The sequence below is a fragment of the Copadichromis virginalis genome, linkage group LG10 (assembly GCF_057382275.1).
Source record: "Copadichromis virginalis isolate Kocher_CV1m ecotype Utaka linkage group LG10, C_Virginalis_male_GT1.1, whole genome shotgun sequence".
NCBI classification, from domain to species: Eukaryota; Metazoa; Chordata; class Actinopteri; order Cichliformes; family Cichlidae; genus Copadichromis; species Copadichromis virginalis.
Genome location: NC_140627.1, coordinates 6836040 through 6853959, shown reverse-complemented (window position 1 = coordinate 6853959; position 17920 = coordinate 6836040). Strand labels below are relative to the sequence as shown.

Sequence of the window (17920 nt, the reverse complement as noted above, 5' to 3'; positions counted from 1 at the left end):
GCGGATTTCTATAGGGTATATATTAAAATCACACATGAAGACATTAAAACAGCCATTGTGAGAGCAAACAACATAAAGTTTATTAAAAAATTGACAAAAATGTCCTCACTTTTGTCAATAAAACAGTTTATTCCATGGAGGCACGTGGCGTGCTCACGCTTTACCTGGAAATTGCGTCATTCCGGATACGCCCACTATGTTGACGTGTAGCAATGGGATCGAGATTTGGGTTCAGGATTTCGCGTGGACCAATCACTAAGCAGTGCGTGGAACACGGTGGGCAGGCTCTAGCGTTACATTGGGACCAGTCGTCAAGACGGTGGAAAGTAATTACCGGAAGCTTAGAGGTGTCTCCTTCATAACAAGAGCACATAACTAGTTCAGCTCCTTTAATCAATAACACCAACTTTATACGACCCCCCCTGCGAAATTAGAAAATGTCAATGATAACAATTTTAATATATAAATATAAATGTGTTCTTTATTTCCAATTCAATCAACTGTAGGGAAAAACTAATAACTTGCGCTCGGTCGCTTTATCGTCAGTCTTCGATTGGTTTTCATCCCAAAAGGTAACCGGTTACAGTATACTTGGTTTTAAGTAACTTGACCACAGTTTTTCTCCCGGTCGCGGCTTCAGTGGATCCAATGAGGTGACGCCGCGTTCCGGGCCCGACAACTGAGAACAAGCCGGTGATAAGGGGAACCAAAACTACCGAGTGTGACAACAAAGAAGCTCTGAATAAAGATACCAACCGAGAAACTAACCTCATAACCCGCCTGGAAAAGCACAGTATGTTGGTGTCTTTCACTTTTATTTGTGCCGACTGAAGACTGATTCAATGCTAGCGCTGTAGCATTATATCGATAAATGTATGCTTTTATAGTGATGGTTTTGCAGACAGTATACTAGCTAACTGTAGCCTTCAACTTCTGTTAGTGGTCTTTGTATCAGCGTATCGGTACTTTTGTTTAGAGCGTACACTTCTGGTCCAGCTGTACTTGAGTAGACCGTTTACTGGTGTGTATCTCACCTGGCTCTGTAATGGTCAGGAGCGTGTTGGTCATCTTATCGTTAGCCAGCACGTATAGAGGTTCGGAAAAGCTAAAAAAGCGGTGGCGTATTAATATGTAATAAAATGAAAAAGTAAGGCTTTCTGGTGTACATCCGTTTTTCATTCATGTGTCATATCTCGATGGGTACTAGAAGTTTCTATTCGTGTTCCTTTTTGTTTTCTCCCTTTAACAAAAGCATTGTGCAGGTACTTGTGTGGATCTGAAGCTGTGGCTTCAGCACACTGTTTGATAATGCTATTAATGCCACGTGTTCAGAATAGTGTATGCCTAAGTAGGTGGAATCAGGTGCAATACATGTTTTTCATATCCTTAAGCCAAGGTCATCACCAGGCGAGGACACATTAAAACTTTTGGACAGTTGTTTAAAAACCGACACACAGCAGATAAAACGAAGTCTGTTTTATCAAGACATATACTCTACAGTTGAAAAACGTTCAAGAAAAGTATAGGATAAATGAGCAAAAGAACATCTTAAAGCTTATGTGAGGATACTTGTTAGGACCAGCTAGGGTATATATCAGTTCTGCTAATGCCTTTATTTTTTTACTAAAATGTTTCCCTTTTCTGATTTTTACAGCTAGTGATGGAGGGTAGAAAGCTGGTGCCGGCTGCTCTCTTCTGTCTTGTTCTGGCAATGTTCCCTTCTCACATAGGTAACATAATAATTTAGCTTGACTTTTCTTCTGGTACTTAAGGTTAACAGTAACCATAGGTTACTGTTAAAAGCAGCACAGTTTGAAACATGGTCTCATTGATGAACACATGCAGTGGAATAGAAAAAGTACACTGTAGGTAGGTGTTAGCTGTCTGCCTGCTTTACTTAACAATTGATCTTTTTGTCTCCAGTGACCGTGGCTGTCATGTCAGTTGACCTGGGCAGCGAGTGGATGAAAATAGCAATAGTTAAACCTGGCGTGCCAATGGAGATTGTTCTAAACAAGTGAGAGCACATTCCCAAATAGAGAAAATGGCACCATTGCGTTCCTTATTTCTTGTATATGCTCAAAAATAGAAGAAAAGCATGCGTTGCTACCATTGTATGTATTGTCTTTTCCATCAGGGAGTCGAGGAGGAAAACACCCACAGTTGTATGTCTCAAGGAGAACGAGAGACTTTTTGGAGACAGTGCAATGGGAGTAGTAAGACTTCTTCTAAAATTTCCAGAATTGACTTAATCGGCTAAATCACAACTGCATATTCAGATATTGCCATGTATGCTGTTAATGTTTCCATGCTTTGTACCACATTTCAGTCCGTCAAGAACCCCAAAAGTGTTTATAGACATCTCCAAAGCCTCCTGGGTAAAAAGCATGAGAACCTCCAGGTGGCACTCTACCAGAAACGTTTTCCTGAACACCATCTGCAGGAGGACCCAGTGAGAGGCACTGTCCACTTTAAAAACTCAGAGTGAGCCTCTTTATATGCTACCTTGTTTTTATTTATTCACTACACATTCACGCATATTCATATTACAAAATCTGTATACACTAGGAACAGATGTAAAGTAAACACCAAAAGTGTGTTATTGTGTGCTACCTGTGTGGCTTCACAGCTTTGACATTGATTCTTGGATCTCTGGAATTTCACTGGTCAATGCCATTCCTCCAGAAATTATTACCTGATTTTGTGTTTTGTTGTTGAGAGTTCTGCCTAACACAGGGGTGGGCAATTCCAGGCCTCGAGGGCCGGTGTCCTGCAGGTTTTAGATCTCACCCTGGGTCAACACACCTGAATAAAATGATTAGCTCATTACCAGGCCTCTGGAGAACTTCAGGACATGTTGAGAAGCTAATTTAGCCATTTAAATCAGCTGTGTTGGTTTAAGGACACATCTAAAACCTGCAGGGACACCGGCCCTTGAGGCCTGGAGTTGCCCACCCCTGGCCTAACACATCAGTCCAGAATTTTACCGATGTTATTAATCGGTTATTACCAGAAACACAACACTCTCCTAGTGAGGCTCACCTAAGTGTATTATGTTTCTGTCAGAGAAATGCAGTACACACCAGAGGAGCTCTTGGGGATGGTCCTTAATTACTCTCGTGGACTGGCTCAGGACTTTGCAGGTTAGTTTGCTTGACGCAGATGATGTATCATTGTGAGGCATGTTCACATATGTTCAGGACATATTAAAAAATAAAAACATTCTCTTCAATTCACAGAACAGACAATCAAAGATGCAGTGATCACTGTCCCAGCCTTCTTCAACCAGGCAGAGCGCAGGGCAGTCCTGCATGCTGCACACATTGCAGGTCTAAAGGTCCTTCAGCTCATCAATGACAACACGGCCGTGGCCTTAAACTATGGGGTCTTCAGGAGGAAAGATATTGACAGCACAGCTAAGGTAAAGGTTCAAGCTTCATACCTAAATACATGCATTAACTCTCATCCTACCAACACATTTTACATACGTGGACTACCAACTGGCGATCTCTGCGGACACTGCAAATAAGCAATCATAATCAACAACTACTCTTCGAGTAGATCTTCCTACATTCAGCAATTGGAGTTTTCCTCACTTGCAGAAAGATCCTTATTCCTCAGATTGGAGCTTGTATTGTGTCGTGATCATGTCAGATTCGTCTCTCATGCTTTAGCTTTTAGGTACACTAGATTTAGCAACATCTCCAATTAGGGCTGGGCCATATTATACCGTTCACGGTAATACCGGTATAATGTTAGGCAACGATAGGAAAATGAAATATCGCGATAGAATGGGAGTAAAACGCGCATGCGCAGTGCCTTTGTTTTCATACGCACATGGCCGATTGTTGAGTGAAATAGATGAACCAGAATTGGTTTGTAAAAATGGTGCAACTTCCGTGATGTGGAACTGGTTTGGTGTTTGTCCGTCAGATACACAACAAAGCACATTTTTTTGCAGAACATGCAAGCGGCCGTTGTTATTGTCGTATTTGTCGGACTAAGATGCTCTTAAATCTGGGAGTAATCTGGGTCCTAAACTCCGTATGCAACACTGCAGCATCACTTAGAGTTAAAAACTGTCTAAATTCTTTCATCTTTAATAAAACGATCAGCATTGCTGCTTTACCAGGTGTAACTATAAAGTTTAACTTCCAGGCATCCATGAAAACAAAAGTTATTACATTTAACGGAGTTAGAAGTTAGCAGGAAGCTAGCGGAAGTTAGCTCGCTAGTTTCGCTAGTTACCTAAGCATGATATAGCATGTTCTGACTGAGAGATTTCTGAAAAAAATCAAACGTACAGCTCTGCTATCACTTCCAACATAAATGAAGACAGGAAACTAAACAGCAGTGACGTTTGTAGGGTTACTGAAGTTGGGCTAGCTGGTATATAATGATGTGCTACGTGATCGCTAGCGACACAGCTATGTTAGCATAACATAAACAGTGAAGCTGGAGGACGAACACTAACACTTTTCCACTTATAAAAGTTAACGTGAAGGTTCTTCATGGTTAGAGACAAATGCAATCGCATGGCAGGATGCTGTAAACGGACCAAACTTCAGTCAGGAGAACAACTGAGATAATCCATCCACAATACGAGGTTAGTCATTAATATACTGCAACAACATGGGAATAGAGCAGCTGCCAGAGAATTCAACATTAATGAATCAATGGTACAGAAGTGGAGGAAGCAAGAAGAATGAGTTTAATAAAGTTTGATTTATCTGACTGCTTTTTTTCGCTTAATGTGCCTTATAATCCCGTGCACCTTATGGTCCGAAAAATGCGTACTGCACACTGCAGTTTAATGTTGCAAAGCACCTCTTTTTAACTTCAGTGGATATTATACATGGTTATGCTCAGGATATGTCAGCCCATTTCTACTGGAAATGCCTTTTGGTTAAACTTTCAGCAAGGAATTTGCATTTGCACTGTTACATTTTTATAAAGCTTTAATATACATAAAAACCAGCTTCTTGTTTAAGTGAAAATAAATGGAAGGTTGTCTTTTTGCGCTAGTAATGTTGTGGAGTTGTATTTTCTCGCATCAATTATATCGTCGGTTATATCGTTATCGCAAATTTTCAAATATATATCGTGATAAATATTTTTGGCCATATCGCCCTGCTCTATCTCCAATTATATGACAACTTGCAGTCTGGAAAATTCCCTTTCCATTTGATTTGATTTCATTTATTTCATAAAACTTTATTAATCTCAGAAAATGTCTGACTACAGGGCTGATTGATCAGAGGTGATATTTGATGTTGTTTAAAAATGTGATGAGTGATTACAAACTGCTGAAAGCCTGATCTCGTTCCCTTCCAGCATGTGATGTTTTATGATATGGGCTCTGGCAGCACCACTGCCACAATCGTTACCTATCAGACTGTCAAAACCAAGGAGTCCGGGACTCAGCCCCAGTTACAGATCCGAGGTGTTGGGTGAGTCCATTGATCCATGCAGCGGCACTGCCACTGACAGAGAAGCAGATATTAGAGTTGATTCTGATAATGGTCGAACAAGAAAAAAACTTGGATATACCTAAACTAAAGGAGTTTGGAACTAGAGTAGAATAGAATAAACCTTTATTATCCCACGGATAAGAAATTTCGGTGTTACACAGCTCTTATAGCAAGGGGAATATAAAATATAAAAAGAAGACACAAAATGGTCCTCTATACATAAGCAACTGAAGTTCGTATATACAGGTAACAAAAATTGTATGGAGATGCGTACAAAATGTACAGGGATATGTATAAAATGTACAGTGGTCATCTTACTCACTAGTTTGTTTGTTCAAAGGATGTTAAACTGTGTTATAAACTACCTGCTTAAAATGTAATTCAGAGATTACAAAATATTTTTTGTTGGCTCTCTTATTCTATAAGCCTGATCACAGTCTAAGTTGCAGCTATAACAAGAATGCCAAATGCAGACACAAAACTTGCCTCTTATTTTATTATCTTAACAAAGATACACGTTCTATGTACAGTCCAGTAAGCTATCTGGGTATAGTTTTTGACTGTATACTGTATATGAAATACTGCATTCATACTTCTGATCATTTTACTTTCACTTAACGTTAATAACCACCTGTTTATTTGGCATCAGTGGGAAGTTTTTCCTTCCCCATGACGCTAAAGTGCTTGCTCACAGGGATTCGTCTGATTGTTCAGTTTTTCTGTGATATTGTAAGGTTTTTACCTTACAAAGTCCAAAAAGACATAGATGAGCGAGTTTGGTGTCGAAGTATAGAGTAGGTATGGCTGTTACTTATCTGCTGCATGGAAACAGGACAGTACTGTTTCCATTGTACGCCTCTGATTTCCAGTATATCTGCCATCTGCAGAAGTTCTCTGACACCGCAGTGGCAGGAGTTGGAATACAGGGAGCTGGTGCTTCATGCGTTTGCTTGTTTATCATGTTGTAGCTGTTACTAACTAGAAAGGGTTTTGTATTTGTTGGTCAGTATTAAAACTATTAAATTGTAATTTGCTCTATAAAATAACTGCCTACTTTACATCCATCCAGACTAAAGTGTGCAAATGTGTTCTAACTTAAGGTTTGATCGGGGTTTGGGGGGCTTTGAGATGGACCTGCGACTTCGTGACCACCTGGCCAGACTGTTCAATGAGCAAAAGAAGAGCAAGAAAGATGTGCGGGAAAATCACCGGGCTATGGCCAAGCTTCTCAAAGAAGCTCAGAGGCTCAAGACTGTGCTGAGTGCAAATGTAGACTTCATGGCCCAGGTGAGTCCAGAGACAGGAACTTCAAGCACTCACTCCATCTTACCGGTTGCGTATGTCATTGTAATGGTCTATGTTGTAGCTAAAGTCACTGTGATAAACTGCAACACATGAAAACGCTTTGCCAGAATCTCAAAATCTGAAATCCACACTGCACTCTTAAACTCGCAGAAATCTTGCACTTTCTTACTTTATCTTTTTTCTTTTTTTAAATTACCCAGGTGGAAGGTTTGATGGATGACATTGACTTCAAAGCTAAGGTGACCAGGAGTGAGTTTGAAGAACTGTGTGCCGATCTGTTTGAAAGAGTGCCTCGGCCAGTGCAGGATGCCCTGACTGCTGCAGAGATGAAACTGGTCAGTATGCTCAACGTGACAGGATGTGGGCGGATTTGGCTCCAAACATGGGATACAACAACAGAATTAGAAGTTCTGTCATCACCAGACTATTAGACGTTTTATGTTTGTGACAACAGGAGGATATTGAGCAGGTGATTTTAGTAGGAGGCTCCACTCGTGTGCCAAAGGTCCAGGAAGTGCTCCTTAAAGCTGTGGGCAAGTAAGTGTTGTCCATAGAGATGTTTCCATCATTCTCAAAATTTTAATTTTCCAAACTATACTAAGTTTGTTTTCTCTACGTGCAGAGAGGAACTGGGGAAGAACATCAATGCAGATGAGGCAGCAGCCATGGGTGCAGTGTACCAGGCCGCTGCCCTGAGCAAGGCTTTTAAGGTCAAACCTTTCTTGGTTCGAGATGCAGCTGTTTTCCCCATTCAGGTCAGCATTCAGGTCCTCTGCTGCCTCAAACTGAGTGCATCATGAGTACAATCATACTTAACTGAGCTTTGATTAGTCTGATTAGAGTAATGGGAAATTCGGAGTAAAATCCATGTCAACACTGACTGCGTGACATCTCATTGTATTAGGTGGAGTTTACCCGGGAGGTGGAGGAGGAGGAAAGTGTCAAAACCTTGAAACATAACAAACGCATCCTGTTCCAGAGGATGGCAACCTACCCCCAGCGCAAGGTCATTACATTCAACCGTTACAACGATGACTTTGTTTTCAACATCAACTACGGTGACCTCAGCTTCCTCAGTCAGGAAGACCTCAGGTTGGAACTCTTTGAAAAATACTATGAAATGAGGTTCATTTTAACAGTTTATGGCAAAACCCCATAAAAAGAAGATATTTAAATGTATTCCATCCCATCAGTGTGTGCCCTCACGCTTTAATTGGATGCAAGTGTAAGGCAAAACTGTGTGCTTCTTGCTCGTGTGTCACAGTGTGTTCGGCTCTCTGAACCTGACCACAGTCAAGCTGTCTGGAGTGGGGAGTAGTTTTCAGAAGCATGCAGATGCAGAGTCGAAAGGAATTAAAGCCCACTTCAACATGGATGAAAGTGGAGTGCTCCTGCTAGACCGGGTCAGTTAAACTAACATGAGCTGCCTCACGACAGTCACTTATTCAAGTTCTGCCTTCTCCTCCTGGCAGAGTTTCAACAAAGCATTTCACTACTGTACTATCATTTGCAACTACTATTAAAAGAAGATAACTGTGCTTGTGGATTTCCTTTTTTTTAATCTTTGGCTGTAATGTTGGTAATTAGGATTGATGAATTTCAAGCCAAAACATTGGACTCCAAATGTGAAATCCAAACATGGGAGGATTGACGTTCCATGCTCACATAACAGCTTTCAGTGTTAATGGAAAAACTTTGTGATATTTAAGCAAACCAATGTTTAAAAAAATGTCATTTTCATACACAGGTGGAGTCTGTCTTTGAGACTGTGGTAGAGGAGAAAGAGGAGGAATCAACATTAACTAGTAGGTTTCTTGCAAACATGAGCCAGTGCTTGAATCCATTCTCAACTCATACTGCTAACATGAGGGGACTAACCCCAGACTGATATCTTGTGATGAAACTTTGACTGCAGCCAGACATCCAGTTAAAGCTGACACAAGCATCTGATACTGTTACATAAAAAGCTCTCTACTACGAAGTAGAAAAATGTAGCTTGACAGAGAAGTTAAATTGTTGGATTCTTGCTGATGTTTAGCACATAAGTTGATTAAGGCTCTGTGCCCTTTACTTTCTGCTTCCTGCCTTATTTGCTCATTATGCTAATGTGATAGCTAGTATTTAGTCACAGCTCGGACTCCTTTGGTGTCAGTAACAGTAACTGTTCAAAATTATTAGCGCTAAGACCAGCTTTATCAGTTGCAGTCATAGCAGAGGAGTTTATGCACTCCAGCAGCCAGGTCATTTTTAATTAAAAAGTTAATCATCTTAAATATTTTTGATGTTAAGATAAAAATTAATACGTTTACTTTTATTGAGTGACCTAAAGTCTGTTATAGAATAACTGCAAACACCTGTAGATGAGAACCCTCGTTCCTTGGCGACTCACTGCTCTTGTCCATCATTAACTCCTTTTTTTTTTTTCCACTCACTTATGTTTCACTACTTCTGTTATGCAGCACACACTGCTCGTTTTGATTGATTTGACATCGTATGTACTTTTGCAATGGCCTATATTGTAGAGCGTGTGAGTTGTCGTATTTAACTGAGGGAACGATTTGCTGTCTTCCAGAACTCGGTAACACCATTTCCACTTTGTTTGGAGGAGGATCGTCAGAACCTGCTCCAAATGTAACTGAACCTGTTCAGGTAACGTCACCTATAAAAAGCAATACATGCTGGTCTAGGAATGTTAATACGTTCTTGCCAAGTGTGATTTAACTTTACCATTATATAAAGAACATAAATGGTTGTCCAACACTGAGCAAAGGGTCGGCATGGCATTGGCTCTTGATTTGTTGTGCCTAGGATGAGGAGGAAGTACCTCCAGAATCTGGGAAGGACAGCAAGGATGAGGACGGCAAGGATGAGAATCACAAAGACAAAACTACCAGTGAGAAACCCAGTGATTCAGAGAAGAATTCAAGTGAAGACAAAAACCAAGAAAAAGCCAAAGAGGCAGGAAGCACGACCGAGGCCAAGGTAAGAGCTTCATTTATAATACTCTGTGAAATGCCTCGGTCTGAATTCAAATGCTGACATTTATCTGCCTGTGCACCTTTTTAAAATTTTGTGTAGTGTTTGGTGAAAATGTATATTCATGAGAGATTAGCCTTCACAAAGCTGTTATTGATATTACCCATCTGTCTCTCGGCGAAGGAGGAAAAAGACGGAGACAAATCTGTAAACACTGAGGTGGAGAAGAAGGCCAGACCTCAGAAAAAGAGCAAAATCTCTGAAGAAATCACACTGGAACTCCTTATCAATGACATTGTTGATCCCACGGCCGATGACCTGACATCCTCTAAGAAAAAGTACAGCTTGATTTTCATTTATTTTCTGTTTTGGTTTCCTGGTTTTCTCAGCTAAAGGAGTCTTTGTGTGATTTCAGACTGCAGGATTTGACAGACCGAGATCTGGCCAAACAGGAACGAGAGAAAACACTCAACAGCTTGGAAGCTTTTATATTTGAGACACAGGTAAACAACATGAACATCCTGTGTGTACCTGTTTATGTTTATTTATTTACTGCAAGTGTTTTCTATCTGACATTCACACAGAAATACCCCAGCCCTCCCTCTCCCTGGCCATCACCCAGGAACTTTGATTCCAAACTTTTTTGTGTTAGGGAATGGCGACATGAAGGCTGAAAACATGTTAGCTTTTGGACCTTCTGATACTGAGCTAGGTCCGGAAGGGCTGAAGAAAGCTTGCTGGAAGTGATGTTGTAGTTCATGGACTGATGGTTTTGCTTCTGCTGTTGAGAACATCACTCTCTAGACTGGGAGGGAGGCAGCAGTGGTGGTGAAGAGCTGGTTAGTGGTGAGGTGAATGGCTTGTTGATAGGCAGGGTTTGAGTGCAGGGGTGTGGCTATGAAACTCTGAGTCCTAAGCATCCCAGAAACGACACAGAAAGTCATAAAGTCAAACATAATTTTTAAAAACACCAGTATAGGCTCATGAGGCCCTGATGGTAAAAAACTACATTTCCGCAAAATGACGTCACTTCTGGTTTCGGGCAGGACATGGCGGACATGCGATAGTTCGCGCTGATGGACGTAGGAAGTGTTACAAACAGCTGATCGGATCGGCAAAGTGTTCCTGGAATATTATGTTTTTGTTGCTGCAAGCAGTGTTGGTCAAGTTACTTGAAAAAAGTAATCAGTAACTAATTACTGATTACTTCCCCCCAAAAGTAATCCCGTTACTTTACTGATTACTTATTTTCAAAAGTAATTAATTACTTAGTTACTTAGTTACTTTTTAAAAACACGATTTACAACCTGAAGAGGTGATAAAGCGATAGATCTACTTTCTACATTCTACTTTTTCTGCATAATTCATCATACAAAATGTAATCAAATGGAAAAGTCTCTTTTTTTTAAACTTGTTTTATTAGTTTTAATCTTTTAACTTTATGCATCAAGCAAAAATTAAATTATATGCAACATTCACTGACTGGAAGAAATTTGTTTAACATTTAAACCTAATTTTTGCACATTCCAGCACATAAAATAAAATATTTTTTTGTGTTTACACTCACTCTTTCAAATAAATGCAAGTAAAACACAGCAGAAAATATATAAAATCAAAGACTAGCGGTTCTGTTGCTCTATTCTCACCTATAAAGCAGGAGTGGCGTAGGCGGAGGTTAGGGTGCAGGTGTGCCACAGCGGTCAGTTGAAGAATCCGCGAGTTTCTCTCTGAATTTCACATTACGTCGTAGGGCACTAGGTGCTTGCTCGGAAGTTAAGGGGTTTTTTTTCGCTGTAAAAAGAAGTTTTCTTCCCACGCAGTGATCAGCGGACGCTAATGTTTTTGTCACTTTTTATGGAATCAAACTCAAAGTAAGGTCAGTACTTCCACGCTTTAAACGCTGCACGCTCATACTCTCTCCCGCACTCGATATATTATCCATTGTTCATCTGCACACAGCTGTTGCCACAAACGTCGCACTCGCTTACGTCACTGTCATGAGACACTCTCGCAAGAAAATCACGGTTTTAGTAACGCAGTGTGCTTACGGGAAAGTAACAGTAATCTAATTACTGTTTTTGCAATGGTAATCCCTTACTTTACTCGTTACTCGAAAAAGTAATCGGATTACAGTAACTCGTTACAAGTAACGCGTTACTGCCCATCTCTGGCTGCAAGTGCTTTTTATTCAGTTTTTGCAAAGCTATATGTGGAAGGAAACTCTGACTTAGGACAAGCTGATGGCATAAGATGTAAGTACAACTCCTCCGGTTTCATATGCAAAAAAAATTATTGCGCTAGCTTACGTGGTTGCAGTGCTACCGGGATTTAAAAATAGTTATGCAAAACGGAGCGTGCCCGCTCCGACCGGCTTTAAAGGGTTAATAAACTCAGCCGTCTGCTCCTTGCTATCTAAAATATAACAGGACATTTGCGTAAATTCTCGATCATCTCACACTTCTGTTTAATCAGTTTGACGTTTGTTCAGCTGTAATCTCAGCCAAACCGATTTACTCACAAAGAAATAAAATACTGAAAAAAGCCAAACAATAACATTTTTAGGTTATCTAAGTGACTTATATTTCATGTTTAACCTGAGTAGCGAAAGACCGCGGGGAGTTTGAAAACGATGTGCCGGGAGTTCGCTGTTCTCGCCCTGACTAGCTATTGAGCTGGTGGGTAACAGACGTCTCCAAAAACGTCGGAGCATTTTTGCAAATATGTGATGTCTTGTTTGAAGCTGAAGGATGTGGCCCCTAAATTTGGACACAGTGGGGGCTGCATCCTCCCAAGGCCTATTACGTCACAGCGATGTGACGAAGGCTGTCCAAATTTGTAGACTCCTCCAACGGAGTCAAGGCTCGCTAGAGCCGGCGAGAACCGCGGCACATCATTTTCAGAAAAAATAAGGCGACTAGTCAACTAATCGTTTGTGGTAGCCTTATTAAAGACCCTCAAGGTCACCTTACAACAAAATAAAAACATAAGGTAAACAAAAACTAAAAAAAAGAAGTTAAACAAGGTAAAAAATAGACTAAGACTGTGTCATGATAAAGCATATAGATGGGTTTTAAGATGCCAAGCAGAGTGCTGTTGTGTCTTTTGAGATGTGAAGGTGATGGCTGACAATGACAAAGCTTGAGTGCAGGGCCGCTCTTACAGCAACAGGGATAAAAGAATGAAAACAAATTCCTCTTACCATTTTGGCAATATCTGCTGGGGGCAGGAGCGTAGCAGGATGCTAATTCTTTGCCCCACTTCTTCCTTGCAGCCCATGCAGAAGGAACATAGCCACCATCCCAGGAGAATGAGAAACTGATTTTGAAACTCCTCGGATGCTGCGTCCACTGGGTCCATTCTGAGCAGAGTGTACAGTCATTAGGTGGAGTGTGAGGAGTGAGAGCTCAAATATAGGACACGAACACAGGCAGGCAGAATTATAATCTATAGAAACAACACAGTGGGTCCACATGAACTGGCATTCAGACAAAGAACAAGACTCTAAATACATAGAACGTGTGACAGCGGGGGAGAGGGACATATGGCTGAAAGGGAAGCAAAACTAAAAGTAAAGCATAAGGAACAGGCACTCTTAAAAATAAAGCATTAAGTGAGAAAACAGACACATGCATGAATGTACACAAGAGGTTATTTCAAGTTTCTGTATTAACCCTAAAGCATGGGTGTCAGACTCATTTTACATGGTGGGCCACATGTAGCTCACTTCGATCTTAAGCAGGCCGGACCAGTGAAACTCTCGTCACTGTCAGTGTAAAGAAGTTACATGTTTAATTGTTTTTCTGCATAATGAAGAAAAAGCTGCTGTGACAAAGGTAGAAATCTGCCAGCATGAAAAAGTTCTGGTAGCTCACTGCCCAGAGGCTGCCCAGCTTTGTTTTTTGTTTTTTGTTTTTTTAACTGTAGTTGTGGAAAAAAAAACTTGAAATTTCTATAGTCTGTTTTTCACAAAGTTAGAAAGGTTTTATTAGAGACATAGCTTTTGCAAGCAGTGTTTCACAAATTATGCCAAATTGGCATCCTTTGCTGCTGGTTCAGTGAATTTTGGTCTAAGAATGATGAAACCTGCAGTTTCAGAATCTGTGAGATGTCAGCTTACAGCACCGGTAAACAGACATGTGGATCGTGTTTACGTCTTTTTATGGAATCTCCTGCTCTTTAATCGTTTGGTGTTTTACCTGTTTGGTGGTTGTTGAAATGGTTTTGTTGCTGAGATTTTGAAGTTTCTGTGGATACCACACGTCTATATTTAAATATATAGAGATATGGAACATTCCGTTTAACCTAATGTTCTCCCTCTCGCCCCCAGTACTGGGTAGCATTGAGTTTCAATAAGTTAATTGTTTATTGCTCAATTACTTTGTTTAGTGCGAATGGCCATATGGGAAGTTTTAATCATTAAGAAAAACTGTAAATACAGTTACAAGTCCATTTGTGTCTGTGTGCGGTGAGCACAGATCGCGCAAGTTAGGAATTCCAAATAACTTCAAGCGCACATTCAGGCCTATGAAGACTCACTTAGACACTCAGGCACTCTGTATCATTGACATGCAACCAGATGCTGCTAATTTTATGTTTTTGCTTGTTTCTTCACTTTTTCCCAACACGCTTGCATTTAAATCTGGCCCCCCATCTCTCTGTGTACCTGGCTGGTACTACTATACTTGCTGTCTTCAGAATGTCTGCCCCTCCTTCTTTCACATAATGGTATGATCCCAGTCTGACTTTGAGTCTGACTGGGCACATGGTGTGTCCATCAAAATAAAGTCCCACCCCCACTTGCATGGATTCTCAGCAGACCTAAAGACTTGTATACCAGCGATTAATAACTGACATATGAAACTATGTGGCACCCAGGCTGTACGTTTGACACCCCTGCTCTGAAGCAACCGGGAACTAGGACTAGAGTGAAAATTTCAAAGTTAAAAACAAATATACAACAAAATAAGAAATTAAATTCTTTTTCCCCATGTAAGGGTTCAGTATGCTCTTTTTCCAGGACAAGCTGTACCAGGAGGATTACCAGCAGGTGGTAACCGAGGAGGAGCAGGAACAGATCTCAGCCAAGCTGAAAGAGGTGTCTGAGTGGATGGATGAGGATGGCTATGCTGCCACCACCAAACAGCTGAGAGAAAAACTCTTTCAGCTGAAGAGCCTGTGCAAGGACATGTTTTTCAGGGTTGACGAACGACGCAAGTGGCCGGAGCACCTGGCCCGCCTGGAAAGCCTGCTCAATAGCTCCAGTTTCTTCTTAAAGTAAGTGGTTAGAAGGAAGGAAATGTAAAGTTAGTCATGAGCCAGTCGTTGACTGAGTTTTTGTTCTCTTAAAGGAGTGCGAGGCTGATCCCAGAAGATGATCAGATCTTTACTGACGTCGAGCTAAACATGCTAGAAAAAGTCATCAATGAAACAATGGTAGGTGGTGACAAGCTTTTTCTTGCCTGAAAGCCTGTGTATCTGAAAAGCCTTTCCTCTTGAGAGAAATCCAGGGTTTCTCGCCCAGACTTTACATGCCTGTTCACTTGGGCTGAATTTGTTGCTATGTTTATAACTGAGCTTCGTGTGTGAAGTCACCTCTGCTTACTTTAGGTGTGGAAGAACGAGACGACAGCAGAGCAGGAGAAACGCTCTCCAAAAGAGCGACCGGTCTTGTTGTCCAAAGACATAGAGTCCAAACGGACTCTTCTTGAGCGAGAGGTCAACTACTTGTTTAACAAGGCCAAGTTTGCCAAGCCTAAACCCAAAGCCAAAAACAGTACAAGCACAGATAAAAGCAGCAAGGCTAACAGCACAGCTGAAGAAAATGTCAGCCCTCCTATAGAGGAAAGCACAGACACCAAGAGTGGTGGGTCAAACAGAAAAACACACATTCTTTCCCCATTATTCTGTTAAACTAATTAGAAGTGTATTAAAAGAACTTCATTATATCTTTTTTTTTCTTAAATTTAGATACAGGAAGTTCAGAAGAGATACCATCTGATGAAACCCCATCCACTGAGAGTACTCTCGACAGCCAGTCACAACCTAAAGAAGAATCCGCAACTACAGGTTTGTACACCACACCTGTTAATTAGTGTTAGTTAATGGAGCCAATTAATGGTTTGACAATCTTACTGCTTCCATAGAAACTGGAAGCCAAAGTAGCAGTCAGATCCTCCTAATCAAATGTAGTTGATTAACTAATGATCCACCTGTGACCACATGTATACAAACTTTGACCAAGAACCAAGCTGAGGTGGGTGTCTCCCGAGTAGAACCCGGGATAGATTTGGGACCCGCTGGTGAGACTATATCTATCGGCTGGCTTGAGACACCTCCGGCAGACTTCAACACCTAAAAATATAATTTCACTCACTCACCACTGTATCTCCAGCTTGCAGAGAGAACATGGTCATAGTGGAGCTTTTACTGTTTTGCATATTTATGGTTCCGATCTCTGTCCTTTTTTCCAGGAAAACTGGAGAGAACCCAACCTGAAAACCACATAGAGGATGAATTATAACAGCTGGAACTGTAGAAGAAAAAATATTTATTGACAGTGTCTAAATGTTCAGCTTCTCTCTCAGACTGTTTTTTTTGTTTTGTTTTTTGTTTTTTTTTGTCTCGTTGACTCATTTGTTGAACCTCTGGACACACGGTGAATAGGAACTGGACATTTTTCTGCTCCTTGTCTCCACTTGAGTGTTTCATCTTCATGGATTCTATAAATGAGAAGTAGTTTCACATGAATCAAGCCCCAGACTGCATTCTTCCTGACAAAATGCCTTTTCACCATTATCTTATCAATGCTAATCCAGAGGGAGCTGTTTGGCTAGTTTACAATGTCTTTAATAACAATATTTGATGTTTTAAGTTGGTGGATATACAAACCAAGTTAGTGCAGCACTTAACAGTTTTGGTTACAGTCACAGCGGATACAGTGTTCTTGTTTTTGCACCAACCTATAATTCCTTTGGCCCTTTAAATTGCTGCCAAAAGTGTCATCTAGTATATTAAGCATATGTAAAACTATAAGAATGAAAAATGTGTTAATTTATTGAAACTTTAACTACACATAATGTAGAGGAAGCCCCTATGTTTTTCAGCTAACATTCTGAATCCAATGTTATCAGAAACATCCAGTGTAATGTTCAGAGGGTGGGATCCTGCCCTTCAGGGACAACTCGCTTATTTCTTTTTTTTTTTCTTTTTTTTTAAACATTTTTCCTAAAATTCTGCTACTCAATGGACATTTTATTTATTGGTAAATGTTCCGACAAGTTATCCACCAGCAGCACTTACAGATATTCACATGGTAGTGTCCTTTATGTGGCCCTTAGTTTTGATAGTGGACTGCCCCCGTGTGTGCAGACAAAACAAGATAAATACTGAGCTCCCAAATGGTGATGATTTAACAGTTCAACAGTGAGTTCACGCATCTGCCTCCTGCTGTCATGATATGGCTGGATTTCAAAGACGTTTTCTACTGATGCTAATAAAGCTTTTGACAAGTGCTTCGATGTTGTTTTATGATGCCAGTCACACTGAGTGCTTTCAGAGTCTTCATATAAGCTGCTAGTAGAAGTGTTTAGCTTTTTGTTTACATAACAGTGTGGTGCACATGTTTGCACCATTTTTCCTGTTAGAACACGGGAGTAAGGGGTTTGGGTCTGCTATATCCTTCTCTGTACTCTGAATAATGCAAAAGAAATCAGGGTGGAACCAAGAATAAAATTTGGAATGGGAGATGGAAACGATTCCTGTATTCCTAAACTTAATAAAAATATTTTTGTTTGTAATTTTAAGACACTTTGAAGAGTAATGTATATGTTCCTCAGTTTTTGTAAGTGTCTTAGTAAGGCTGAACTGGGGTTGAACTGCATAGTCCCTGATTTACCATACTGTGTATGTTTAATATATGTACCTTTACAACTAAATTAAGGAAAAGATTTTAAAAGTGGCTTGGTTTGTAATTATTGAGGCTGCTCATTCAAAAACTGAAACAAAGTGAAAGGTGACATGAATCCTCCTGTCATTAGGATTATTACATTAAGAACTGAGGCTGGCTGAGGGGTTTAAGAATATATATAAATCACCCCTGGTGGCCAGAAATCCCAGGGCAGTTTTTTTTCCACACTTTGTGGAAAAAAACAACAAAAAATGGCATTGCA

At 40.5% G+C, this 17920-nt stretch overlaps 1 protein-coding gene across 1 annotated transcript; it reads left to right on the top strand.

Moving 5' to 3' along the window:
• The first annotated feature begins 338 nt into the window (after positions 1-338).
• On the top strand, positions 339-17709 carry hyou1 (hypoxia up-regulated 1). Its single transcript, XM_085469585.1, has 24 exons — positions 339-793; positions 1655-1730; positions 1924-2017; positions 2138-2216; positions 2330-2484; positions 3067-3143; positions 3240-3421; positions 5335-5450; positions 6572-6758; positions 6977-7111; positions 7231-7313; positions 7399-7531; positions 7681-7868; positions 8041-8179; positions 8524-8581; positions 9349-9425; positions 9585-9758; positions 9936-10090; positions 10168-10255; positions 14770-15026; positions 15101-15185; positions 15360-15615; positions 15720-15818; positions 16223-17709. The coding sequence occupies exons 2-24, from the start codon at positions 1661-1663 to the stop codon at positions 16270-16272; spliced, it is 2937 nt and encodes a 978-aa protein (XP_085325711.1). The 5' UTR covers positions 339-793; positions 1655-1660; the 3' UTR covers positions 16273-17709.
• The last annotated feature ends 211 nt before the right edge of the window (positions 17710-17920 follow it).

What these genes read in the sequence shown, in the direction of transcription:
- hyou1 (XM_085469585.1), top strand. Translation starts at nt 1,661, where the DNA reads ATGGAGGGTAGAAAGCTGGTGCCGGCTGCTCTCTTCTGTCTTGTTCTG. An exon ending in CTCCTTAAAGCTGTGGGCAA is followed by an intron (nt 7,314 to 7,398) that starts GTAAGTGTTGTC and finishes CTCTACGTGCAG; the next exon opens with AGAGGAACTGGGGAAGAACA. An exon ending in AGAAGAATCCGCAACTACAG is followed by an intron (nt 15,819 to 16,222) that starts GTTTGTACACCA and finishes CCTTTTTTCCAG; the next exon opens with GAAAACTGGAGAGAACCCAA.